General features: G+C 41.8%; 1 protein-coding gene across 1 annotated transcript in view; it reads left to right on the top strand.

Annotated features, from left to right (window-relative positions):
- Positions 1–27,582, top strand: part of LOC122557178 (15-hydroxyprostaglandin dehydrogenase [NAD(+)]-like) — an 88,593-nt gene that overhangs the window by 18,835 nt on the left and 42,176 nt on the right. Inside the window, exons 2-4 of the mRNA XM_043704579.1 lie at positions 7,725–7,848; positions 16,742–16,848; positions 23,972–24,068. Coding sequence (XP_043560514.1) covers positions 7,725–7,848; positions 16,742–16,848; positions 23,972–24,068 — 328 coding nt within the window. The remainder of the gene's footprint in view (positions 1–7,724; positions 7,849–16,741; positions 16,849–23,971; positions 24,069–27,582) is intronic.

Genomic DNA, 27,582 nt, shown 5'->3' with positions numbered 1-27,582 from the left:
TGTTTTTAAAGGAGCCAATTTGACAAGGCATTTTTTTTGTTCACTCATGGGACATGGATGCTACTGACTAAGCAAGCATTTATATTCTGTCCCAAAAGGCTCTTGAGAAGGTGACTGCCTTCTTGAACCGCTGTAGTCTTTCTGTTGTAGATACACCCACAATGCCATTAGAGAGGGGTATGCTCAGGATTTGGATCCAGTGACAGTGAAGGAATGGTGCTTTATTTCCAAGTCAGGATGTTGAGTAACGCACCTGGATTCCTCAGACAGCACATTCCAAACCCATCTAGTAGGGCAAAGGCATTTGCCCATCTATAAATTCCATCTATAAATTCCATCCCCCACCAACCACAGCCCCTCAACCCTCACCCGCAAGCTACACACCCATCCTGACCTGGAACAAAACCACTATTTCCTTCACTGTCACTGGGTCAAACTCCTGCTCATAACACATCAGAGAGGTACCACCTCCAGCAATGTGGTACTCCTTCAGTGATTTCAGTCTAAATATTATGGCCAGGTCCTGGAGTGAGACTTAACAAATAATCAGCAAATTTGGAGGTAAGAATGGTAACCATTAAGCTGTGGCTGCCACAAAAGGTGATGTAGAACTGCAAATTCTTGTGTAACGTCTGTTCAGGAAGATAGATGTTTAACTGCTAAATAATTTTGATAAAGATGGAATGGTGACTGGTAGATGACAATGTGCTGAGAGCCAATTTGGAATGTGAAACAAAAATCCAGGGACAGCGTCCTCTATTTTGAGATGATTGTTAAAAAGAAATATCTCATGAAAGCCCTTAAGGATAGGGTGGGGAGGGGCGTTAGAGGGAGACAGAAACAAATTGTAGAAGCGAAGATGTGAGATGTTTCCACTGCCAGACAAAACAGCCTTGAAAATTACAGAAGTTAATTAATTGTTTACTAAATAATGAACCATGGAGCTGATCATTAGCTGAGATTGCTTCCATGATGAGAAAATTGTTGCTATGGAAACAAGAGGCTGCACATCAAAGCACCTAATGTTTGCTTTTAAATAACATTTCAGTGAGTTGACTTGGGGTCAAAAACAGAGGAGAGACATAACTACATCAGCAATGTACCCAGAACATAAAACTAGTGAATGGAGGGTGGGAAAGTGTGGAATGGAGGGGATGAAAGGCAATACACCTGAATACAGATATGTCAGTGCCGATAGGAGTCAAAATAAAGTAATGAAGCTGGAGGTCCAGTTAGGCGTCAACAAGAAAACAACAGTTTCCATTTATACTGCACATTTAATGTCATGGGGATGTCTCAAAGGGTTTCACAGAAACATTATAAATCAGTATTTGCGCAGAACCTCATACAGAGATATTAAGCCAAATTGTGGGGTGAAGGAAATCATGGACAAGCATACAGTCAGTTTTGTGGGAAAAATCTGAGTTCTTGGAAGGCTGTAGGGCTGGAGGAGTTTACAGATGGCAGAGAAAGTGGGGCAATTTATATCGTAATAAAAGCAAAATGCTGTGAATGCTGGAATACTGAAACAAACACCGAGAACGCTGGAGAAAATCGGTAGATTTAGCAGCATCTGGAGAGACACACACAGTTAACATTTCATGTCTGGAATGACTATTTATTTATTGCACCTTTTGTGATCTTAGGATGTTGTGCAGTGCTTTTCAACAAATGAATTCCATTCTGCACTGATTTGGAGGTGCCAGTGTTGGACTGGGGTATACAAAGATAAAAATCACACAACATCAGCTTATAGTCCAACAGGTTTATTTGGAAGCACTAGCTTTCGGGACACTGCTTCTTCACCTGATGAAGGAGCAGTGCTCCAAAAGCTAGTGCTTCCAAATAAACCTGTTGGACTATAACCTGCTATTGTATGATTTCTAACCATTCTGCATTATAACACCTATGGTAATATAAGGAATTTGCACCTAACAAGTTCTCATGGATAGCACTGTGTTAATGACCAGGTACTCTGTTTTTTCCAGGTTATGTTGATTGGAAGTATGATCACAAGTCTATGAAGAATTTACCCGAGATTCCTGTCAAGTATGATGGGACTTTTCACAGTCATCTGAGGAAGCAGCCAGTGCCTTGGGGTTGTAACTCAATGGAAAGATTTTACCTCAGCATTGACAACTACTGCCTTACTTTTAAGCTCAAAGTCTAGAGTATGAATTTGATCTTCTACCTCAGGCTAACACCAAGAAATCATCCAATCATTTTAAAACTGACTTTTCCTAGACAATAGGATATACCTAATCTGGTGTGCGAAAATATTTGAAACACAGCTTAATAATTCCTCGTGATTCAAGCAGAGTGTGACATCCAAATGCAAGATAGTTACTCAGACACCAATAGCACAGTACTAGTAGGGCTAAGCAAGCAATAAATACAGTATGGTTTCTGGAAGACGTGCACCAATCAAACTTGGTAGATATTGCATTTCCAAATGCTACCTAGAGTTCTGACCTTAAAGTGGTTGTTGCTGGTATTCTATGCAATCTTTCATGATGGGTTATATCATGCGATGCCCAGAGTCTTTGAGCTGCACCGCACAGAAACAGACTTTTCGGTACAACTCATTCATGCCAACCATATTACCTATATAAATCTAGTCCCATTTGCCAGCATTTGGCCCATATCTCTCTAAACCCTTCCTATTCATATACCCATCCAGATGCTTTTGATATGTTATCATTGTAACAGCCTCCACCACTTCCTCTGGCAACTCATTCCATACATGCTCATTGTGAAAAAATTGCCCTTGGGTCCCTTTTAAATCTTTCCCCTCACACCTTAAACCTATGGCTTCTAGTTCTGGACTCCCCCACACTATGGAAAAGACCTTGATGATTTATCCTATCCATTCCCCTCAGCTTCCAGTCTCCAGGAAAACAGCCCCAGCCTCTCTTTTTAGCTCAAACCCTCCAACCCTGCCAATCCTTGTAAATCTTTTCTTAACCTTTTCAAAGTTTCACAACAGCTTTCCCATAGCAGGGAGACCAGAATTGTCTGTGGTACTCCAAAAGTGGCCTAACCAATGTCCTGTTCAGCTGCAACGTGACTTCCCAATTCCAATACTCAATGCGCTGACCAATAAAGGAAAGCAAATCAAATGCCTTCTTCACTATCCTATCTACCTGGGACCCTACTTTCAAGGAACTATGAACTATATATGGAAGTGGGTTCCTTCTCAGCCAGACTTGGCAAGGTTGCTTTCTCGATGCTTTAACTGTTGAGTAGTTATACTACAGAAGAATCAGAAAGCCAATCCCCAACCATCAGTGGGATACTGCTCGGATATTTCCATTGCTCTATATAGTAACTAACATTCATACCAAACATGACATGTAGCCAACATATCTGCTGTAGTTTCTACTTCCATCATTCAAAACAATAACCACCTGAATTCAGATTCAGAAAATTGCAAGAAATTATAGTTAATTACAAGATTTGGGCAAATTCTGACACCAAGGCAGTAATGATTTTTGCCATGACTGATTGAACAGTTGAGCAAGCTGAATGGCACCTTTTCCTGCATTACATAATTCCCCTGAATCTTTTGACCTGATTTCCTTATCCAATAGGAAGCAAATGCTTTGTCATACTTTAGTATTCACCATTACTTTGTGATTTTGACACAGAGTTTTCTGTTAATTGAAGGGCATAATTATTAGCAAATTATAAAAGCACGAGTGGAGATAGATTAGATTAGATTACTTACAGTGTGGAAACAGGCCCTTCGGCCCAACAAGTCCACACCGCCCCGCCGAAGCGCAACCCACCCATACCCCTACATTTACCCCTTATCTAACACTACGGACCATTTAACATGGCCAATTCACCTAACCTGCATATCTTTGGACTGTGGTAGGAAACCGGAGCACCCAGAGGAAACCCACGCAGACACGGGGAGAACATGCAAACTCCACACAGTCAGTCGTCTGAATTGAACCCAGGTTTCTGGCGCTGTGAGGCAGCAGTGCTAACCACTGTGCCACCATGCCACCCACTAAGATACTGAGCGGTCTGGATAGAGTGGACATGGAGATGGTGTTTCCACAAGTAGGAGGGAGTAGGACCCAACGGTACAGCTTCAGAATGAAGGGACAACCCTTTTGATCTGAGATGAGAAGGAGCATTCTGTTTTTATTTCTAAACGTGTGTAGCATAAATCTTACATGGATATGTTGGATTGAACAGTGTGTTTCTTCCCTGTATTCCCAACACTGGTCAAAACATCCAGGATTCCATATCTTTTAGTTTCTTGAGGGAATGCTTTAATGCTAATCTGAACCCAACTCACTTCTTCATAGATTTATAACTCACTCCCTCATCAATTGGCCCTTCTCTTGTCCCTCACTAACATAATTTAAAATAAGCAGACTATTCTACTTCAGACTCAGCAACATTCTCTGGTGTTGACAGGCTCGAGCACTATTGATATGAATAAGCAGTGATCAACATCCATTTTATTTCACTCCTTGACTTAGTACAGAGGAATACACCCAGTAAAAACTCTTTCTCAATCTATGTATATCTCATCTCTTCTGACTTGGATGTTCTTGATGCATAGAAGACTTGTTGCCCAATATGTATCAGCTCTGCTCCAAGTACATGACATTGCAATCTGAAATCTTCTTTGTGATTGCAATAAAGGAAACTAACATACTGGTAGCTGGTGTTTTCAGTTCTTGAAATGTTAGGGTTAATTCCGCTCAGGTCAAAGAGGAAGTGCCAGAGGACTGGGGGACAGATAATATGGTTCCACTTTTTAAGAAAAGTGGTTAAGATGAAGCAGGAAATTACAGACTGGTGAGTCTCGTGTCAGCGAGAGAGAAACTACTGGAGAAAATTCTGAAGGAGCAAATTAATATCCACTCGGAAACGCATGGGTTAATTAGGGATAGCTAGCATGACTTTGTCAGAGGGAGGTCATGCCTAACAAATTTGATAGCATGTTTGAAAATGTGATCAATTGGGTGGATGAAGGAAGGAAGATTTAAAAGGGACCTAAGGGGCAACTTTTTCTTGCAAAGCGTGGTGCGTGTATTGAATGAGCTGCCAGAGGAAGTGGTGGAGGCTGGTACAATTACAACATTTAAAAAGCAACTGGCTGGGTACATGAATAAGAAGGGTTAGAGGGATATGGGCCAACTGCTGGCAAATGGGACTAAATTAGATTGGGTTATCTGGTCAGCATGGATGAATTGAACCGAAGAGTCTGTGCTGTACATCTCTATGACTCTATGTAGTTTATATGGACTTTAGCAAAGACTTTGACAAGGTCCTATATGGGAGACTGATCGAGAAGGTTAAAGCACATGGAATCGAGGAAAACTTGGCGAGATGGATCAGAAACTGGCTTAGTAATAGGACACAAAGGCGAATGGTAGAAGGCTGTTCAAGTGACTGGAGGCCAGTGTCTAGCGGTGTGCTTCAAGGATCAGAACTGAGACACTTATTGTTGTTTTATACACACATGTATATATATGATATAGATGAAAATGTGAAGGGAATATTAAGCAAATTTTCAGATGACATCAAAATCGGTAGAATGGTTGATAGCGAAGAAGATGGTTGTAGGTTACAGGGAAATATCGGATTGGTCAGTTGGGCAAACCAGTCACAGATGGTATTTAACCCTGATAAGTGCAAAATGATGCATTTTGGAAGAAGAAACAAGATAAGGGAGCATGTAATGAATGGTGGGAGACCAGGTAGCTGAGAGGAGAAAGGGAACTTTGAGTAATTATTCAGAGATCCTTGAAGCCTGTAGAGCGCGTGAATAGAATGGTTAAGGAGGCCTTTGGGACAGTTGCTTTCATAAGTCGTGGCACAGTGTATTAGAGTAAGGAGGTAATGTTGGAATTGTATAGTGTGTTAGTCAGGCCACAGCTAGAACACTGTGTGCAGTTCTGGTCATCTCGCTACAGGAAGGATGTGACAGCATTAGAGGGGGTACAGAGCAGGTTCACAAGGATGTTGCCTGAGATGGAGAAATTGAGCTGTAAGGAGAAACCAGACAGGATTGGATTGTTTTCTTTAGAGAAAAGAAGATTGAAGGGGGACAAGATTGAGGCATATAAGATAATGAAGGATATGGACAGGGTGAATAGCATGCAGCTGTTCCCCTTGGTTGACCGGTCAATTACGAGGGGGCATAATTTTACGGTAAGGGGCAGGAGATTCAGAGAGAATTTGGGAAAAAAAAACTTGTTCACTCACCGGATGGTGGGAGTCTGGAATGCACTGCCTGGGAAGGTAGTGCAGGCTGGAAACCTTACAACCTTTAAAAAATATTTGGATGAGTACTTCAAATGTCGTAACATTCGAGGATCTGGGACAAGTGCAGGAAATTAGGATTAGTGCACTTTGTGCTATTTATGTTGGTGCAGACTCAATGGGCAGACTCAATGGGCAATGGGCAAAATGTGCTGTATGAATCTTTGAATTGATGAATTTCTTCAGCCAGAGGGTGGTGAATCTGTGGAACTCATTGCCTCAGAAGCCTGTGGAGGACAAGACAGTGACTGTCTTTAAAACAGAGATGGATAGGTTTTGTTCTCAAGGGGATCAAAGGTTATACAGAGAAACGGGAGAATGGAGTTGAGAAACATAACAGCCATGGCAGAGCCGACTCAATGGGTCGAATGGCCCAATTTTGATCCTATACCCCATGGTCTTATGCTCTTAATGTTGCAGAAGGTGATGATTAAATCATGCTTATCTAAAGTTTTGTCTTCAAACTCTATGGAAACATAAGTGTTCAAGCCCTTGATACAAAATGTAAAGCTTTGTAAAATGACAAAATGTTATACTATTTTCATTTAAGTCTGTCGGAAATCCACTCAGCCTCAGAGTTCACTCCTGAATGGATATTCTTTAACCTTTGTAATGGTTTACAATATTGCAAACAGATTTTAAACAATCCATCATCTATGAAACACCTTTGGGCATCCTGAGAGGAGCTATGCTCTTTTGTTCTTTCCTGGGTGGCACAGTGGTTAGCACTGCTGCCTCACAACGCCAGGGAACCGGGCTTGAATCTACCTGCGGGCGAATGCCAGTGTGGAGTTTGCACATTCTCTCGGTAGCTGCATGGGTTTGTGCACACTTCCCATAGTCCAAAGATGTGCAGGTTAGGTGGATTGGCTATGCTAAATTGCACATAGTGTCCAGGGATGTGCTGGCTAAGTGGGTTAGCTATGGGGCATGCAGAGTTAAAGGGTTGAAAGGGTAGGTTGCTCTTTGGAAGGGTAGTTTGGACTAAATGGGCTGAATAGACAAACATGAGGCTGGAAGAACACAGCAAGCCAGGGAGCATCAGGAAGTGGAGAAGTCAACGTTTCAGGTACAGTCAGTTCTGCTATAATGCAGTAGCTCCATTCTCGTGCAATCCCGTGTTATAAGAAAATTGTGAAATAGCAGCACCATTTAAATTAATGCAGCCATAATCACATTATAACCAATACATGTTTTAAAATTTCATGCTTTAGAACAGTGTCCCCAATTCGTCAGTTGTGTTACAGTGAATTTGTGTTAACAAAACGTGCATTATAGCAGAACAACCTGTATAATCCTTCTTCAGGACTAGTAACTCGAAAATTTTACACCATCCTGAACATTAAATATGCAATGAGTTATTGGAGTAATTTGTCTCTCATCTCATTATGCAGCTTTATCTTGCAGTATAAGGGTCTATTTTTCACTTTTTTCAGGTGGTTATATGCGATATCAACCAGGCACAAGGTGAAATCACTAGAGCAGAGTTTGACTTGAGATATGGACCTGGAAGAACTTCCTTTATCACCTGCGATGTCACATCATTGCCCCAACTGAAAGGTCAGTAGGAATATTATTTTACAGTTTAAATACTTTACATCTAAGTGCATTCTTCCAATATTTATACTTTACTTCTCTCTTTCTATGTAGCATTGTCATTGTCTTTGGCTTACGCCATGATATCAGATTGGGCTAATATGTGGAGGTTGGTGAAGTAGCTAACTCCAAGAAACAGCTCTGTTCTCATAGTGATGGAACCATGATTGGTGCTTCTGCACCTCATCACAAATACACAATTAATATTAATCATACTAAACACTGGTAAATCAAATGGCAAAAAATGCAGTTAATATCATATGATGATTGGGACTCCATAAACTCACAAGTCGCTCCCATTGTTCTTGAATTATTGGAGAATAGTTGTAGAAGTGAAGATGGAAGTAAGTAGAGCTATTCTCCCCATCAAATTCATGCCCGCACAATGGAAGAACTATCCAATGAGTCACACTCGTCTGCTCTTTCTAGGCAAGTTCCTCCTTTTCATGCAAGCCTCCAATTTCTTTTAGAAAGTTCCTGCTGAATTTGTTTCCACCACCCTGTCAGTCAGATCATTCCAGATCAAAACAAATCATTGTATTCAGACTAATCTCCTCACCTCGCACATGGGGAATTGCCAATTATCTGAAGTGTGTACAGTTAAGGTTAGGGTCTTGGAGCATCCTGTGTGAGGCTAAGAAAAGCACAGCCAAAGTAGTGGTGTTCCCAGGAATGTGGAAGTGTTAAATTTGCTCTCTTTTATTCACTCAATAAAACTTTGTAAATGGGTCCTTAATGTTTCTGGTGAAATAGTTCATTGCTTTTTGATTGAAGAGAGATTTGAGCCCATATTCAAAAAGAACTTGAATGCTTCTCACAGCTAATCGCAGAGGTTGAAAATAGAGATGTTGATTCAGCCTTCCTGGTCTCGCTGTAACAGCTTGTTCAACTTTGAGGAAGGGCTGTTTGCTTAGCTGTCATCTCCTTAGATGGTATCACACGATCTCAGCACTTCCAGTATTTCGCCTTTATTCCGAATGTCAATGGTTACTGTAACTTGAGCTAGAAACAACAATAAAGTGGGTGGAAGTGTTATCAATGATACTAGTAAAAGCAAAATTGCATTCAGGGCAGAGGGAGGCTGGCTTTGAAGAAAATGCTTTCACACCTGATAAACCCTCCCTACCACCGCAATCATTTCATCAGTCATTTGGCTTCAGCAGAAGTCGTGAACATTCTATTTTAAAAGATCCACTTCCCATTAAAATCATCTCAAGCGAACTTTAAAGCAGGGGTGCTAAATAATCATGTGTTTTTTAACTTAAATGTCATTTCAAGATCCTGAAGTCCAATCATCAGGCTGAGGAAGTAATTATGATTTTGCATTTACTGGCATTTCGATTAAAAAAAAGTTGTTTCCTTTGCGCAAAATATTGTTCCAACGCATTTTATAACAGAAGAGAAGAGAGAGTGTCAATTTACCTCAATATGCTAGGAGGAAGAAATTTCATACCGTGCCTTTCACAATATCAAGACGCCCGAAGGCTTCCAAAAATGCAGTCATATAACTCTAGTAATGTCAAAAACACAGCAGCCAATTTGAACCCTGCAAGCTCGCAAACTGAGAAGAGCAGATAATCAGGTCCTTGGTGTCTTGTTGATTGATGAATGTATATATTGGTGATGACACCAGAGAACTCCCCTGCTCTTATGACAAAAAAAAGCACCGCAGAATATGCATTCACAACCACAGTCTAGGTTGAGCATTTTATCTGACAAATAGGACCCCAGCAATTAAAGAATGGCAGAAAGAGGCCATTCGGCCCATTGAATCCCAACACCTTTCAAAAAGCATCCCACCCAGACTCAGACCATCACCCTATCTCATAACCCCACACTTACCATAGCTAACCCACCTAGCCTGCACACCACTGGCCATGTCGGACAATATAGCATGGCCAATCCACCTAACCTGCACATCTTTAGACTACAGCACACTCTCTGTGTTGCAGCACAGTGAAAGCCTAGATTCTGGACTCTGAATTGGTAGCTCATACCCATAACTTTCTGACTTCTGCATAACCGACTGGGACAAGGTTGTCACAGTAAAAGGAATGAAAGGAGCAGAGAACAATTACAGTTGTTGCTATGGTTTCGCTTTGTTACAAAACTTGCAGGAACAATTATTTGTACAAAAATGATAGACTCTTTATTCATAATGTCTCTGAAAGCAAATAGGAAATATGCAAGATATACAAATTCCTTATAGCAGAAATAAAGACAACTTAATTAGCTCTTCCATGAAATATACCAGAGTATAATGAGAAAAAGCCAGCTAAGGTAAAGTAGAATAACTAAAATGGTCGACAATTTGAGAAGAGTAATAATTGTTTCAAAGTACTTGGATTCAAAAATGATAAGGCCATTATATGTAAGAGGCTGATGTAGGCAATTCAGCCCATCAAATCTGCTCTGCCGTTCAATGAGAGCATGGTTGATCTGATAATCTTCAACTCCACATTTTTTTCACCATAACACCCGATTTCTTTCCCGATTAAATATCTGTTTTGAACATACTTCAAAGATCCAGCCTCAACAGCTGTCTGTGCTGAAAAATTCCACAAAATCAGTACCCTCTGAGAGAAAAATTCATCTTCACCCCTGTCTTAAATATGTGTCCCCTTCATCTCAGATTATGTCCTCTGGTCCTAGACTCTCCCACAAGGTTAAAAATCATATGACACCAGGTTATAGTCCAACAGGTTTATTTGGAAGCAGTAGCTTCATCAGGTAGCTGTGGAGCAGGCTGGTGTTGTGGAACCTTTTCAGGTGGAAACAGCACTCTGAAAGCTAGTACTTACAAATAAATCTTTTGGACTATAACCTAGTGTTGTATGATTTTTAACTTTGTCCACCCCAGTCCAACAGCGGCACCTCCACATCATGCCTCCCACAAGGCGTCTGAACCACTATCCGGTCAAGTTCCCTAAGAATCTTGCATATTTCAATAAAGTCTCCTCTCATTCTTCTAAATTCCAATGGGTACGGGCCCATATCTACTCAATCTCTGCTTATCATATAGTCTCTCCATACACTGGATCTGACTAGTGAATCTTCTCTGGTCAATCCCCAGTGCAAATATACCTTTCTTTAAATAAGGGGCCTAAAACTGTACTCATGATGAATATGTTAATTGTGTTGATGTAACTCTGACAGCAACAGCCACATATTATTGAAGCTATGAAAAGAGAGGAATGGAAGAATCGTATCAGAGAGCTGTTACCAGCATTCTGGGTATTAGAATGCTCATGTTTATCGGACTTACTGAGAGTTTTATAATAGCTACTCTTCATAACATAAAGACAACAGAAGCAGACTGAGTATTGGAGCAGTCTAGCTGAGTCAAGGAGCTTTGAGAGCACAGTACAGACATCCAATGTTCTGACCCCATGGTAGAATCCAAGATGGTCAAATAATGTAGGCTTGAGTACATTGAAGCAATCCAGTCCATGGAGGCAGACATATCAGTGCCAATCAACCACATTATAATCTCTCTCTAATTAGCAGATTAGAACTTTTTCTCTTAAACTGGACAGTTCAATGACCAGCCCTTTCTGTACCAAGCTTGGGCAAGTGTCAGTCATTCTCTGCAATGCTCTCAAAACCACTGTTATCCTCACTGCACTGTATTCTAATCACTTTCCCAGGTAATTGTGGTGTGTTTTTGTCTACTGCAAGGATTGCAAGCTCAGTGATCTAACCATATTCTAAGTTGTGCTTGTTTCAGTTTTATCTCGACTGTTTTTCATGTATTGTAAGTAAGAGTACCAAGTGTGGTTCAGTGCTTAGCAGATTTTCTTCTGAGCCAGAAGCTTTATGCTTACCTCAGAGCTTTAAGCACAAGATGCACACCAACACTTACAATGCCATACGAGGGGAATATTGCACCCTTTTTTGTGGCATATCTTAAGATAAGATGTTAAACTATTTGTTCACTCAGTGACATGAATGACATAATTTCACTACTTCAATGATCCAGCCTCAACAGCTGTCTGTGGTGAAGAATTCCATAAAGTTAGTACCCCCTTCAGAGAGAAATTACTCCTCATCTCCGTCTTAAATACGCCTCCTTTTGCCATTCAGTCTTTACAAACCAATCAGAAAGCAGAAAGAGTCATTACCAAATCAGGTGGTGCTTGAGTGTCAGCCAAACTGACATTTTAGCCACTCCCAATATTATTTTATATCCAGCAAAGATAAATGTTCAAAGAAAGTGACCAAAAAAAAATTGTTCTTAGTGTGCCTGAGATTTTTCTCCGGTGTTGCACACAGAGCATTGTCTTGAAGATTTGATCTTCAATTCCTGGGACATCAGGCCAATCCTTAAGGGGTGGCAGCCCCAGTATGTAAGGGTCTTGGATCAAATCTTGGCATTATGAATTCAATTCAGATGCAATCCCTCTCTAATTTGGTTGACAAAATGCGTCAGCCAGATTTGAATTTCAAAGTTATGTGAGTTGGGCAGTTTCAGAGTGATTCATGCATATTCTAATACTAGTTTAATATATAATCTGAAGCATATTGCCATCAGCGAAGCACGATGAGAAAAACCCGACCCTGGTCCCAAAAGCAAGAATTAAATGGGATGAGCCAGTGCAGTCTAATGATATCGTACAAGGGCTTTTGAATTTGTGTTGCTTCACCATTTTCAAAGATCATTTATTTAAATCAGCTCAAAAAGAATTCTTCAGAACCCTACCTATTCAATTTACTATCCCTAGTGAATTTCTAATTTGTAGCACTTTATACAAGTCATAAATCTGAACCATGTACAGAAGTCTAAGGGCGCAATAAAATAATTCATCATTGTGGTACTGGCAGTCTTATGATGTGGACATGCACTTCTGCAATGCCCATTTCCGGACTTGGAGGTTATGGAGGGTATTGTGCATTTTCTTCTAACAGAGTGGTTTAAGTGATGCTGCAATGCTTATGTTATCTCCCATAAGAAGCTGAATGTTGACATCAAGATGTTGAACAATCCAACAGATATTTAATGCAACTAACTTCAGGCACGTAGGTGTCTGGACTAACACTTACCTATGTTACAGCAGAAGAGCATGCTTTCAGTAGAATGTTACAGAAACATAAAAGTTAGGAGTAGCAGTAGGCCTTTCAGCCCCTTGAGCCTGCTCCTCTATTAATTATGATCATGGCTGATCAGCGAAGCTCAATAGCCTTATTTCCCCCCCCCCCCCCACTCCGTCATATCCCTTTAGCCATAATAACTACGTCTGCCTCATTCTTGAAAACACAATGTTTTGGCCTCAACCACTTTCTGTGGTAGTTTAATTACACAGGCTCACCACACTCTGAGTGAAGAACTTACTCCTCATCTCAGTCCTTATGGAGATAAGGCTGAAGAATAGGACTGGCTGGGTAGCTCTTTCAGAGGTCGCTATAGATATAATGGATTGAATTGCCTCATTCTGATTGTAAATTCTATGCTTCTATGATTAAATGTTACTCCTTATTCTTAAACTATGATCCCTGGTTCTGGACTCTCCCATCATCAGGAGGTGTTCCTGCATCTAACCTGTCTAGTCCTGTTAGAATTTTGTAGGTTTCTATGAGGACCCCTCTCAACGAGAAATTGCACTATGATGGTGGAGACTGAGGGATCTAAGAGTAGGGAGTCGCCAATTCAACTAAGCAAAAGTGAGGACTGCAGATGCTGGAAACCAGAGTTTAGATTAGAGTGGTGCTGGAAAAGCACAGCAGGTCAGGCAGCATCTGAGGAGCAGGAAAATCGATGTTTCGGGCAAAAGCTCTTCATCAGGAATGGAGGATGAAGGGCTTTTGCCTGAAACGTCAATTTTCCTGCTCCTCGGATGCTGCCTGACCTGCTGTGCTTTACCAGCATCACTCTAACCTAAAGTCAGCAATTCAAGGCAAGTGAGGCAGCAGAAGAGAATCTGCAGCCTTAAACCTGTCCACAAAGGAATAGTCAGCTGGCTAAGTTCCAAGAAAACTGGAAATAATTGAGGTAATGTGTTACTTGCAAAAATGTGGAATTTCTTGCTTAAAGCTGCATATGTTCAGGAATTTCAATACAGGAGGGAAATGCATTGGATGCCATAGCAATGATCATAGTGGTTAACTGTTAATTTAAATCTGAGTCTGAGATCTGAGATGCAGTGACAGAAGTAATAATTGGCTGGTTCAAAAGTTTCAGCTTTGTGCATTTGTGATGGCTTATTGTATGTTGAACATGTCAGTTAGTTTGAAACAATATTTATTGAAAAACTATACCTGTTGCCTTGAACAAATTTAATTACTTTGGGGGAGGGAGCACAAGAAATTATTGCTTTGATTGTGTGTTGTAATGTTAAGTTTAATGGGGCAGGGATAGTAATTATTGGAGGTGTTGATGTTCTCTTCTGTGAAAGTCCAAAAACCCTAAACGTCAATAGGCTTATAGAGAGTGCTGTTATTATGTGACTGCATTACTTAATAATGAAATATTAAGGATGAAGAAGTAGTCTCTGAAAATCTGCAGAGCCTACAAGGGAAAAAAAGACATATTTTGACCGTGTCTGCATGAGTTTCCTAAGTATGAAAGATGTGATGTGAAGGATTAAGGATGGGGGTAGAGAGTTAAGGTTTGGGTGGGCAAGGACTGGCAGTGGGAGAGAATTGAATCAGAGACCAGGAAACAGGAGAAGCACTGAGCCCATGATTTTCCTCCCAGGCTCTGAAACAGCAGCATCCAGATTCACTTCTAAGTCACAAATTGATTATCCTCTGTTAAATTAGAACCAGGTAAAAATAAGTAACAAAATCCCATTCTTGTGAAATAGGTAGATATCATGGCTGGGTCCAGATGATGGGCTAGGGAATATCCAACAAGTGTTAGGAACAAATTACTGCAGATGCTGGAATCTACTGAAAACAATAAATGCTGGAGATCACAGTGGGTCACACAGCATCCATGGAGAGACAGCAAGCTAACATTTCAAGTCTAGATGACTTTTCATCTGGTGAAGAGTCATCTAGACTCAAAGCATTAGCTTGCTCTGTCTCCTTGGATACAATGTGACCCACTGTGATTTCCAGCATTTATTGTTTTCATCCAACAAACATTCTTGGTTTTATAGTAAATATCATTCCCTTGCATTAAAATTTGACTGACGAAAGGGAAAACCCTAAAATAAGCTCAGAATTAAAATCTTCATCATGTTTATTTTGTGTGTGTACATGTCTGTGAGATTATCTGTGTCTATATTGTCTGTATGTGTGTTATCAGTGTGTGTGTATGCATGATGCCAGTATATGCGAATGCATGAGTGTATGCATGTAATGCCTGTCTCGATACGTGCATGTGCATGCACAGGTATCTGTCTGTGTGTGCATGAGTATGTGTGAGTGTTTGTCGTGTGTGTGTGTGTGTCTCTGAGTGTGAGAGTGAGATTTGGATGATGAAAGAGAAAGAAAAGTGGCTTTTTTTAAAAAACTATAGCCTGGTACAGGTACTAAACTCCTGTAGTCCAACTTTAACTTTAGTGTGGGTGAACGTTAAGATCCCTTATCTAGTGGTAACAGACCAGTCATACCCTAAACATTCCTACCAAGTGCTGTTAATTGGGACCTAACACTAGCATGCTTGGAATAACACTTTGAGTCAAGAGTCAAACACTAGTTCTAGGCAAAATGCAATTTGGAGTCCCAAAACCCATGTAGGATCCTGAACACCGGTGTTGCACAGAACTGGGTGGAGTCTGTTTCCTCACCTGGTGATTGGATGGCAAATCTCCAAAGGTGAGATCCTGTTTTGTGTTGGTGAGGTGCAGGCAGAGCTGCTTAGTCTGCGGGAGAAAGTAGCCCAGTCCAGAGCAATTCTGGTTCTCTATCAGCCCAGCCCAACCATTCCCCTGCCTCTACGCCCCCCCCCCACCAACAACCCCATCTAGACATAGACCTCCCTCCTTCCCACATCTTCAGGCCGGTCGACTTGTTCATCTTGGCAACTCAGAGCTAAAGGGTCGCCCCAAGGTGATGCTTGACCTTGTCTTCCAGATGTTTTTTGGGACCAGGCAGCTATCCAAATGAAACAGGCCCCCAGATATAAAGAGAGAGAGCTCAGACCTTTGCTCTGCCCCCTCCGGTGGGTAGGCGGTAAGAGTATGGAACCTAAATGGATGTCCTTAATAGTCATGCAAGCTGGAAAGAAAAGTTTGTGGATCAGAAAGTTCAGGAGTCTCAATGCTGTCCATTCAAGATGTATGGGAAGAACCGACAATTAAATGTCAGAATTCACTCGTGCTGTTCCTGAATGGGTGCACAGTGGCTCAGTAGTTAGCACTGCTATCTCACAGGACCAGGGACCAGGGTTTGATTCCAGCTTCGAGCGACTGTCTGTGTGGAGTTTGTACATTCTCCCCGTGTCTGCGTGAGTTTCCTCCCACAGACCAAAGATGTGTAGGTTAGGTGAATTGGCCATGCTAAATTGCCCCTAGTGTCCAGAGATGTGCAGGCCAGGTGGATTAGCCATGGGAAATGCAGGGTTACAGGGAAAGGGTAGGGGGACTGGATGGGCTGCTCTTTGGAGGGTTGGTATAGACTTGATGGGTCAATGGCCCGCTTCCACAGTGTAGGGATTCTATGAACTGACAAAGAGTCCACAAGTGAAGCGTTAGCCTGTTATTCTCTCCACACATTGCAGCGGAGGTAGGAATTTCACTTAAAGCTGAACTAAAACAGCATACTAAGCAATCCCAAGCCACATGAATTCATGACATCTTGAAATCTTCCAGCAGTTTAAACATTTTCCACGTCTATCTATTGTGGAAAGCTACAGGGAAATTGCAAATTTTAAATCTGATCAAACAAATCAAAAACCATTCACCATTTCTTCCAGATGTTTTTAGTCAAACAGTGCAGACGTTTGGAAGACTAGATGTACTGTGCAATAATGCTGGAATAAACAATGAAAATTCCTGGGAAAGGACCATTTCTGTCAACTTGGTAAGTATTGTATGATGGAATGCCATTTCGTTGCCAAGTCTATCTGAATAAATCAGGGACTTTAAAGCAAAACCTATAGAAAAACCTGTCTTGCAATCATTCCTTCAATTGCTGCCCATTAACCTTGCTGGATTTCTGCCTGGATACTGCTCTCCCCCAGGTAGGCTGACCATGTCAAAGGGCTTTTTTCTCTCCATTCTGTTCCCTATGCCTCCCTGTGTTTTTGTTTCTCTAGTTGGACCATATTTAGAGTAAAGCATTCAGTCCCACCAGTGCACCTTACAAAGGATATGTTGGTTTGGAAGGGGTAGAGGTTGCTTTTAAATCTCACATCTTCAAACCTAGAAATGGGGTCACAGACAGAAAAGATATGGGAATTGCTGAGTTAGAGCAAAGATTCGCCAGAGTGAGAGCAAGGGGAGTAGAGTTTAATTATAAAGACATGTTGCACCAACTAGACTCAACCACTCCACTCAAGATTAAATATTGGACTAACTGAGATTCTTAAGATGATACAGGGAGTTGACAGTGTAGGTAAAGATAAATTAACTGAGGTGCTTAAGATGATTTGAGGAGTTGGCAGTATAGATACAGAGAAACCATTTCTTCTCTTGGAAAATTCCAGAACCAGGAGGCTGTCACTGAAATAGGAGCAAGTTTTTTGAGGAATGATTTCATGAAACAGTTTGCTAGATAAAGGTTGGCAGAACTCTTTTGAGGCTGGGAAGATAGTTTAAATGTCAAAGCAGATTTATTAAACAAGAGTTATGAAACCAGAGCAGGTGCATGAAATTTAGATTCAAAGCTGCCATGGTATAACTGAACAGGCTGGAGAACAACACTGAAATCAAAAAATGCTGGAAATCATAGCAGGTCAGACAGCATCAGAGCTATGAAGAGTCATCTTGACTCAAAACGTTAGCTTGCTGTCTCTCATGGTGAGATCCCCAGCATTTGTTGCTTTCAGTACAGATTCCAGTATCTGCAGTAATTTGTTCCCAGGCTGAAGGAGCAGCAAGGCATCCTTCTATTCCTATCCTCCTGTTTTTGTTATTGTGTGTAGGATCTTACTGGTACAGGAGATCCACGGCATTTTGCTTACACGACAATTAATCATTGTACTCTGAAGTAATAGGCCAGGGGGAGGGCTGCAAAATGCTTTCATATGTTGAAGGAAGTTGCATCAATATTTTATGAGTAAAGGTTCTAGTCCAAATTTTATTTATTGCCTGAATAATCATTCCCATACACTCATTTGTTTTTATTTGTACATGGGAAAGTTTCGCTCAGTCAGCCTTTTTTTGTCCATTTCTAATTGCCGAGAGAATGGTTGAGAGTCAACCACACAGTGAACCACATGAAGAGGTTTATTGAGTACAGGAGCAGGGATGTCTTGCTGCAATTGAACAATGCTATGAGTTCAGTAGGTAATTTTAAGACTGTATCTAAATAGACTTCATGTTCTTAAATTATCATGCTTTCCTCAAAATATTGGTTCAGCCGCATTTAGAATACTGTGTACAGTTCTGGTCGCCACATAACCAAAAGGATGTGGACATTTTGGAGAGGGTGCAGAGAAGGTTTACGAGGATGTTGCCTGGTATGGAAGGTGCAAGCTATGAAGAAAGGTTGAGTAGGTTAGGTTTATTTTCATTAGAGAAAAGAAGATTGAGGGGGGACCAGATTGAGGTTTATAAAATCACGAAGGGTATAGACAGGGCGGATAGAGACAAGCTTTTTCCCAGGGTGAGGGATTCAATAACGAGAGGTCATGCCTTCAAGGTGAGAGATGGAAAGTTTAAGGGGGATACACGCGGTAAGTACTTCACACAGAGGGTGGTGGGCATTTGGAACGCGTTGCCAACAGAGGTGGTAGAGGCAGGCTTGGTAGATTCATTTAAGATGCGTCTGGATAAATGCATGAGTAGGTGGGAGTAGAGGGATACAGATGCTTAAGAATTGACCAACAGGTTTAGACAGAACATTTGGACCAGCTCAGGCTTGGAGAGCCAAAGGGCCTGCTCCTGGGCTGTAAATTTTCCTTGTTCTTTGTCTTTATTTCATCTATGGGGCAATTGAACAATACTGAAATGTTATGTGCAGGATTTGGGAAGACAATACTTGAAGCATTGCCTGCAGTTCGCTCTCCTTACCTGAGGAAAGATGTTCTAGCCAATGGAGGGCATATAACAAAGGTTTAACAGATCGATTCCTGGGATGGCAGGACTGATGCTTGAAGAAAGATTAAGACGGCTAGGACAATATTCATTGGAGTTTAGAAGAATAAGGTGATATCTCTTAGAAACTTAAAAAATTTTAACAAGACTGGCAGGGTAACCAGAGGAAGGATGCTCCCAGTGAGAGGGGAGTCCAGAACTAGTCTAAAGATACAGGGTCAGCCATTTAGGACTCAGATGATGAGAAGTTTCTTCACTCAGAGAGTGGGGAGTTTGTGGATTCCTCTTCCACAGAAATTAAAACAATAAATGTTTTCAGGGGCAAGTTCGACATAGTTCTCAGGGCTAAAGGGTATGCGGAGAAATCAGGAACAGTACTGAGTAGGATGATCAGCCATGACCACATTGAATGGTGGAGCAGTCTTGAAGGACCAAGTGGCCTACATCTGCTTTCTATAAAGACCATTTAAGGATTTCCCAAAAAGAAGTTAGTGAACCAGATGAATTTACTCCAACAATTAATAGAGGTTACATAATTACAATGGTTAGTTCAGCTTTCTACCTCCACATTACTACTTAATTCAAATTTCACCATCTGACAGAGTAGAATCTGACCCCACATCTCACAGAACTTGAGATATGGGATTAATAATGCAGCGACATGACCACTACACAACCACCTGTGTTCCCGTTGTGGAGTTCTAGTGGTGCAGTGTAACATCCCTAACTCAGGGATTATAGTTCCTGATTTGAGAACTATAACAGAACTTGATGGCCAAGCAATGTGCCTTTAGAGTGTGTATAAACCTGCAAATCCTTCCAACAAATGGCAGGGGCAGCCAGGAAGAATGGGACCAATTCCTAGTCGGCCTTGAGATGGAAAGTATGTTAGACCTTCTGCCATCAATAGCTGTAACGTTAGGCAAAAGTGACTGCAACCCGTGATTCGTAAATTGAATCATCTGCAAATCTACAACCTTTAATTTCCTGACTTCATACTACAGCACATTTAGAACATAGAACATAGAACAATACAGCACAGAACGACCTTCTGCCATCAATAGCTGTAACGTTAGGCAAAAGTGACTGCAACCCGTGATTCGTAAATTGAATCATCTGCAAATCTACAACCTTTCATTTCCTGACTTCATACTACAGCACATTTGGAGATGAACTTAAACCATGTCTATGGCTACATTAGCTCCAGTTAAAAGGGAGAGGTGGTGGCAAAGTGATAGTCACTGGTCTGGTATTTGAGACTCAAGATTAATTCTTTGGAGACAAAAATAAAACAAAGAACTGCGGATGCTGCCGTTCTAATGAAGAGTCACCAGCCTCAAAACATCCCCTCACATGCTGCCAGTACTACTGTGTTTCACCACCAGTTCATGCTTTTATTAATTCTCTGGGGCCATGTGCTCAAATCCTACCATGGCGGCTGGTGGAAATTCAAGTCCACATTTTATTGATTGAAGCAGTAAAACTAGTCATGACAGGAGCGTATCATTGATTGTTGTACCAACCCATCTCTTCAAAGAAATGCCTGTCGAGTTATGTCCTGAACCTTAGAAACTGGACAAATCCAACCCAGCCAATCACCACCCCATCAGTCTACTCTACTCTTGATCAGTAAAGTGATGGAAGGTGTCATCAACAGTGCTATGAAACAGCACCTGCCTAGCAATAACCTGCTCAGTGACACTCAGTTTGGATTCCTCCAGGGCCACTCAGCTCCTGACCTCTTTACAGCCTTGGTTCAAACATGGACAGAAGAGATCAATTAGAGAGGCAATATGAGGCTGATCAGCCCTTGACATCAAGGCCTCTTTTGACAAAGCCTCTCCAGCCTTTCTTTATAACTCAAACCTTCCACATCTAGCAACATCGTAGTAAATCTCTTCTGAACCCTGTCCAGTTTGATAAGCACTTAACAAACTAATACAGTAAAAACTGTAGTATTCCACCCTCCAGTGCTATTTTGAGTTACAGATGGTATGAAGATAAAGCTAAAAACAGAGTTCATCCTGCCTTTTTTGTTCTGTGCATGACATTGAGGTCGGAGGGAGAGGGGTCTCCACAATGGGTTCCGTGCCCACTCTCACAGTTCATTCGAAAACTCCCACACTGGGACCACCACTGCTGCCACTGCTCTGCCACCAGGAGCACCACACTGGACCTATTACGTCACCGCTCCCCCTCCATCCACCAGGAGTACCGACTTAGGCCTACCGCATTGCCGCAGTTGACCGCCAACCACAGATGCCGCCTTCTCCACCGACCACAGAGTCTGCCCTTCTGTCAGCACCATCTTGAAAACCATTGCCATCGTCACTGCCTGGATTCCTGCATTGGGCCCACCAGCGTTAAACATGCCATGCTCCAGTGCCATCTATCATTGCTGGGCCCACACTCGCTACCATCATGAATGCTCCGCACTGGGCTCGCTCTCCCAAGGAGCTGAAATCTGCCATCACGGCCCCAGATGTTCGGGAGGCCGGGCCTACTCTCTCCTTGCTGAAAGAAGCCAACAAGAACTCCAAGGAGAGGAAAAAAAAGAAAAGAGAAAGAGAACAACAGAAAAGAACAAAACCAAGAAATGAAAGTAAAAAGAAACAAAGAAAGCAGATTGAAGCGGACAAGCTCTGGGCTAGGAGCTCAGATGTAGTGCCACTACTCCACCGCCATCTTGGACTTGCAATGTTCCCATGCTTTCAGACAATCTAACAACCACCACTTGACAATCAATGGTATCACCATCACTGAAACCCCCACTATCAACATCCTGAGGTTCATGTTGGCCAGAGACTCAATGGGACTTGAGTCCATATAAAAATAAGAGTAGGTCAGAGTCTAGGAATACAGAAGAGAGTAACTCACCTCCGGACTTCCCAAAGCCTGTGCACCATCTACAAGGCACAAGTCAGGAGTGTGATGGAATAGTCCCCACTTGCCTGGATGGCTGGAGTTCCAACAACACTCAAGAAGCTTGACACCGTCCAGAACAAAGCAGCCAGTTAGAGTCATCGAGATGTACAACACAGAAACAAACCCTTCGGTCCAACTCGTCCATGCTGACCAGACATTCCTGATTAATCTAATCCCATTTGCCAGCACTTGGCCCATATTCCTCTAAACCGTTCCTATTCATGTACCCATCCAGTTTGCTTTTAAAGGTTATAATTGTACCAGCCTCCACCACTTCCTCTGGCAGCTCATTCCATACACATACTACCCTCTGCATGAAAATATTGCTTCTTTGGTCGCTTTTAAATATTTTCCCCCTCATCTTAAACCTATGCCCTCTAGTTCTGGACTCCCCATCCCTTGTCTGTTTATGCTATCCATGCCCCTCATGATTTTGTAAACCTCTATCATGTCACTCCTCAGCCTCCGATGCTCCAGGGAAAACAGCCCCAAGCCTATTCAGCCTCTCCCTATAATTCAAACCCTCCAACCCTGGCGACATAGTTGCAAATCGTTTTTGCACACTTTCTAGTTTAGCAACATCTTTCCTATAGCAGGGAGACCAGAATTGCAGGCAATATTCCAAAAGTGGCCTCACCAATGTCCTGTATAGCCACCACATGACCTCCTAAATCCTATACTCAATGCACTAACCAATAAAGGAAAGCATCCTAAACGCCTTCTTCACTATCCTATCTACTTGTAACTCCACTTTCAAGGAGCTATGAAACTACACTCCAAGGTCTCTTTGTTCGACAATACTCTCCAGGACCTTGATTGATACTGCATCCACAAACATCTACTCCCCCCACCACCAAAGCTTAGTTGTAGCAATGTCTATTATCTACAAGATGCACCACAGAAATTCACCAAATATCCTTAGACAGCACCTTCCAAACCTTCCAAATGACTTCCATCTAGAAGGACAAGGACAACAAATATGTGGGAACACCACCACCTGTAAGTTCCCCTCCAAGCCACTCACCATCCTGACTTGGAAATATATCGCCATTCCTTCAGTGTCACTGGGTAAAAATCCTAGAATTTTCTCCCTAACATCATTGTGAATCTAGCTACAGCACATGGACTACAGTGGTTCAAGAAAGCAACCCATAACCCCCTTCTCAAGGCAACTAAGGATGGGCAATAAATGCTGGCTCAGCCAGCGATGCCCACATGCCACAAGTGAATAACAAAACAAAAAAGAAGTAAAATAAAATAAAATCTGCCATCCTTACCCAATATGGCCTATGTTTGACTCCAGACACATAGCAATATAGCCCGTTGAATTAGACCAGCAACCCATTCAGTTGATGGGTAACCAATACTGGCTTTGCCAATAGTGTCCATATCCATTGAAAGAATCTGAAAACAAAATGGTACACTCTGAGTAAATCATTGAAGAAAGAGGAACGGGGTATCAGGAATAAAGACCCTGAACTGAACTCTTGCAAGGAAAGGTCTCCAGCTGTTCTGAACAACAGCAACCTGCCATTGTTAGCCACCATTAATACGATAAAATATTTTAGAATGCTTCACAGGAGTCTTTTCAAATAGAATTTGACAGCAAGCCAGCTGAGGAAACATTAGAAGTGATCAAACATCAAAGAAGTAATCTGTAAGGGACATGTTAAAGGGGAAAAAGGAGACTTTGGGACATGGTGGGACAGAGGAAGGCAACTCTACAACCTAGGGCATTGACAATTCAAAGCCTTGGAGCAATGAACATCAGAAATACATGACCTGTCCAAATTGGAGGGGAATGGAATTCTCAGGGTTTTGTAGGGCTGGAGAACATTACAAAGGCAGGCAAAAGCAAATCCTCAAAGATATTTCATGATTAAGATTTTTACTAATGAGGTATTGCCAGACTAGAAGCCAATACAGGTCAACAATCACAGGGTGATAATGAATGGCACTTCTTGTGCATATACAGTTGTGTCTAAATCACTCAGTTTTATAAGAGGCATGTCTTTGTGCAGGTGGCATTGATACAAGCAAGTTACCTGGCTTTGGACCATATGAGGCGTGATCGTGGTGGAAAAGGTGGAAGTATTATCAACGTGGCTTCCATGTCAGGTAAGAATAATAAGGTACACATGGCACTGAATTTTCAAAGTGTAATCTTCGATCAGGAACAGGCAAATTAATTTCAGTCACACTGAGAAACTAGAGAAATGGGGATTATTCTCCATAGAGCAGAGAAGAGCAAGAGGGCATTTGATGGAGCTTTTCAAGCTTGCAAGGGTTTTGATAGAGTAAGTAAGTAAATAGCTGCTTTTTTGAGCAAGAAGACCACTAATCAAAGGGCAAAGGTTTCTGAGAATTGGCTAATGAGTTAAAGGCAGGATGAGAAGATTTTTGTGCAAATGATCTTTGTCATCTAAAATGCACTGCTCAAAGAGTGGTGTACGCAGATTAAATGAGAAGTTTGAAGGGCAGATGGAACATATGGCTGTGGGAAAGGTGCAGACTAGTGGAAATAACTGGATAGCTTTTTTCACAGGCTCAGAATGGGTTGATGGCTTCTGTATGTTTTATAGGATGATCTTATAACAAGTATGAAAAGAATTTCAATAACCTGTTGCAACAAGTCCTGAATACAATAAGGAGTGCATATTTATGCTCTTTCAGTTCCACAGGAATAAGTCTCAATGCAATTTTGTTCACAGAAATACAGTGACAGCAATGCTAAAATGATTCATTGTGAGGCACCTTGGAAGAGTGCCAAGTCTAAGTATTGCAGACTAATTACACCTGCTTCTTTTAAGCCTTTTAACTCTAGTTTGAATTGGTCCAATTTAATTCCATGGATGTATACCTCACCTCTGACGCACAAAATCATCAGCACAAAACCAGAGTAAAAACTGACATTTTACTGCAGTACTGAAAGACTACTGGTTCGTCAGGAGCGTTGCCTTTTAGATTGGACGTGGAAAATTATCATGGAAGATCAGACATGGTAAAGATGATTCCACTTGTGCAAATCCAAAGCCAGGGGCTGTACTAGGTCTCTGGCCAGTGATGAGGTAAACAAAAAGAGGGAAGGAGTTACTTTACCTCATCTTCTCAACTTTCAACCTGTTGTAAGTGCTTCCCTCCATGACAGTAAGGGTGATGACTGGACAAGTCTTCTGGAGAGGAATTCCCATCTTCACATTGAGGATACCCTCCTTCATGTTGTGTGTGACAATGTCATTGCGTTAAATAGAATGAATTTCAAAAAGATCGAACAATTCAAGACTGGGCCTCCATGAGACTCTGGATCACCAGCAACTGTGGAATTGTACTCAAGTACAATCTGTAAGCTCATGGCTCGGCATATACCCCATATCTACCCTTAACAGCGGGTCAGGAGATCAACTCTCGTTCAATGAATAGGGCAGGAGTGCAGCCCAGGAGTAACACTGAACATACCTGAAATGTCAACCATGCTGTAGGACTCTACGACTCTATGACATCTCTGCAGAAATTCCTCTGGGTAGTTAGGCTCCCAGGTCCAATCATCTTCAGCTACAAAAATCAATGACCTTCCCTCCATTGTAAAATCAGAAGTGGGATATTCGCTGAAGATTGAACAATATTTAGCATCATTTAGCACCATCAAATACTGAGACAGTCTCTGCCCATATGCAGAATACCTGGAAAACATCTAGCCTGGACTGTTAAGTAGCAAGTAACATTTGCAACCAATGCAAAGTGATTACTTTCTCTAGCAAGAGAGAATGTAAGCATCCCCACTTAGCAATTAATGGCCTCACTATTGCCAAATTCCCATCAACATAGTCAGGGTTATAACTGACCAGAATGTGTGCTGTATATCTCTATGACTCTATGACTTAATGCAATAAAGAATTGAGACGATTCTTCTTTGCCCTTACTGGAGCCATTGTGAAATTCTATTAATATAGATATTCTAAAGGGAATTCAGAAGGCAAAAGGAAAGGAAAGATATGTTGATTGGATGAGATGAAATAAATAGAAGGACCCGAGGCTCATTTGTGTCATTGTTTCTATGCTAGAAATTCAAAAGTAGAGATAATTTGCATCTTTCAGAAATGCAATCGAGGCATCACAGGTGCGTTTTTTCCACTGAAGGGAAATGATATTTCCTGACTTCTCAAAAGGTATTCTTCTTGTAACTGAGACCACTAGAACAATTCAATCTTCTCATTGCTTTTGGGGGATCTTACTGTGTATAACTTGACCACTGTTTTCATCTTAAAAACTACTGTGGCCAGACTTCAGAGGTACATTAAACAGGAAGGGCTGGCAATTCTCAGTGAGTCTGGCAGCATATGTGAAGAGAGTGAAACAATATTAGTGCCAAGATCTGTGAAGTCAAGACTTCCAGTGATGACACCAGAATATCTGCAGCATTTTCTTTTTAGGATTCCAGCTTTGCCAGTTTTTCGCTTTGACAAGATTTTCAATTCTCTGAGGGGAGAAATTAGATTAGCTACAGTGTGGAAACAGGCCTTTTGGCCCAACAAGTCCACACCGACCCACCGAAGAGTAGGAGAGAAGTTAAAGAGGAGGACCTCAAAGGTAGTGATCTTGGGATTGCTACCAGTGTCACATGCTAGCCAGCATAGAAATGAAAAAATAGGCAGGATGAACACGTGGCTTGAGAGATGGTGTAGGTGAGAGGGCTTCAGATGTGTTGGACTTTGGGACCAGTTCTGGGGAAGGTGGGACTATTACAAAATGAACGGTCTACATCTGAACCAGACCGGAACCAATGTCCTTGGGGGAGTTTTTGCTCCTGCTGTTGGGGAGGATTTAAACTAATGTGGCAGGGGGCTGGGAACCAGAAGAGAAAACAAGTAGGCAGTGAGGTGGAGACTGGAGACTGTAAGAATTATGAAGATAGTATTAATAAAGGGAAGAGTAGGCAGAGAGCAGATGAGCGCAAAAAAACTGGTGGCCTGAAATGCATCTACTTTAATGCAAGGAGTCGAGTGTGCAAGGCAGATGAACTTAGGCCTTGGATTGGTGCCTGGGAGTATGACGTTATTGCAATCACAGAGACTTGGTTGAAGGAAGGGCATGATGATCGGCAATTAAATGTTCCAGGATATAGACGCTTCATACAGGACAGGGAGGGAAGTAAAAGCGGGGGGTGGGGGGGGTGGGGGCGGGTGGAGTTGCATTGCTAGTCAAGGACGATATCATGGCTGTGCTAAAGGAGCACACTATGGAGGTTTTGGGCATTATGGGTGGAGCTGAGAAATAAGAAGGGTGCTGTTACACTGTTGGGGCTGTATTACAGGCCTCCCAACAGTGAGCGTGAGGTAGAAGAACAAATAGGTAAACAGGTTATGGAAGGATGTAGAGGCTATAAGGTAGTGGTGATGGGAGATTTTAATTTTCCCAACATTGACTGGGATACACTTAACGTCAGAGGTCTGGATGGGGTAGAATTTGTAAGAAGCGTCCAGGAGAGTTTTCTAGAGCAATATGTCAATAGTCCGACGAAGGAAGGAGCTATATTGGACCTGGTATTGGGGAATGAGCCAGGACAGGTGATAGAAGTTGCGGTGGGGGATTTCTTTGGGAACAGTGACCACAATTCTGTAAGTTTTAGAATACT

Source organism: Chiloscyllium plagiosum, chromosome 2 (assembly GCF_004010195.1).
Source record: "Chiloscyllium plagiosum isolate BGI_BamShark_2017 chromosome 2, ASM401019v2, whole genome shotgun sequence".
Lineage (NCBI taxonomy): Eukaryota > Metazoa > Chordata > Chondrichthyes > Orectolobiformes > Hemiscylliidae > Chiloscyllium > Chiloscyllium plagiosum.
This window is presented reverse-complemented; position numbering and strand designations above follow the sequence as displayed.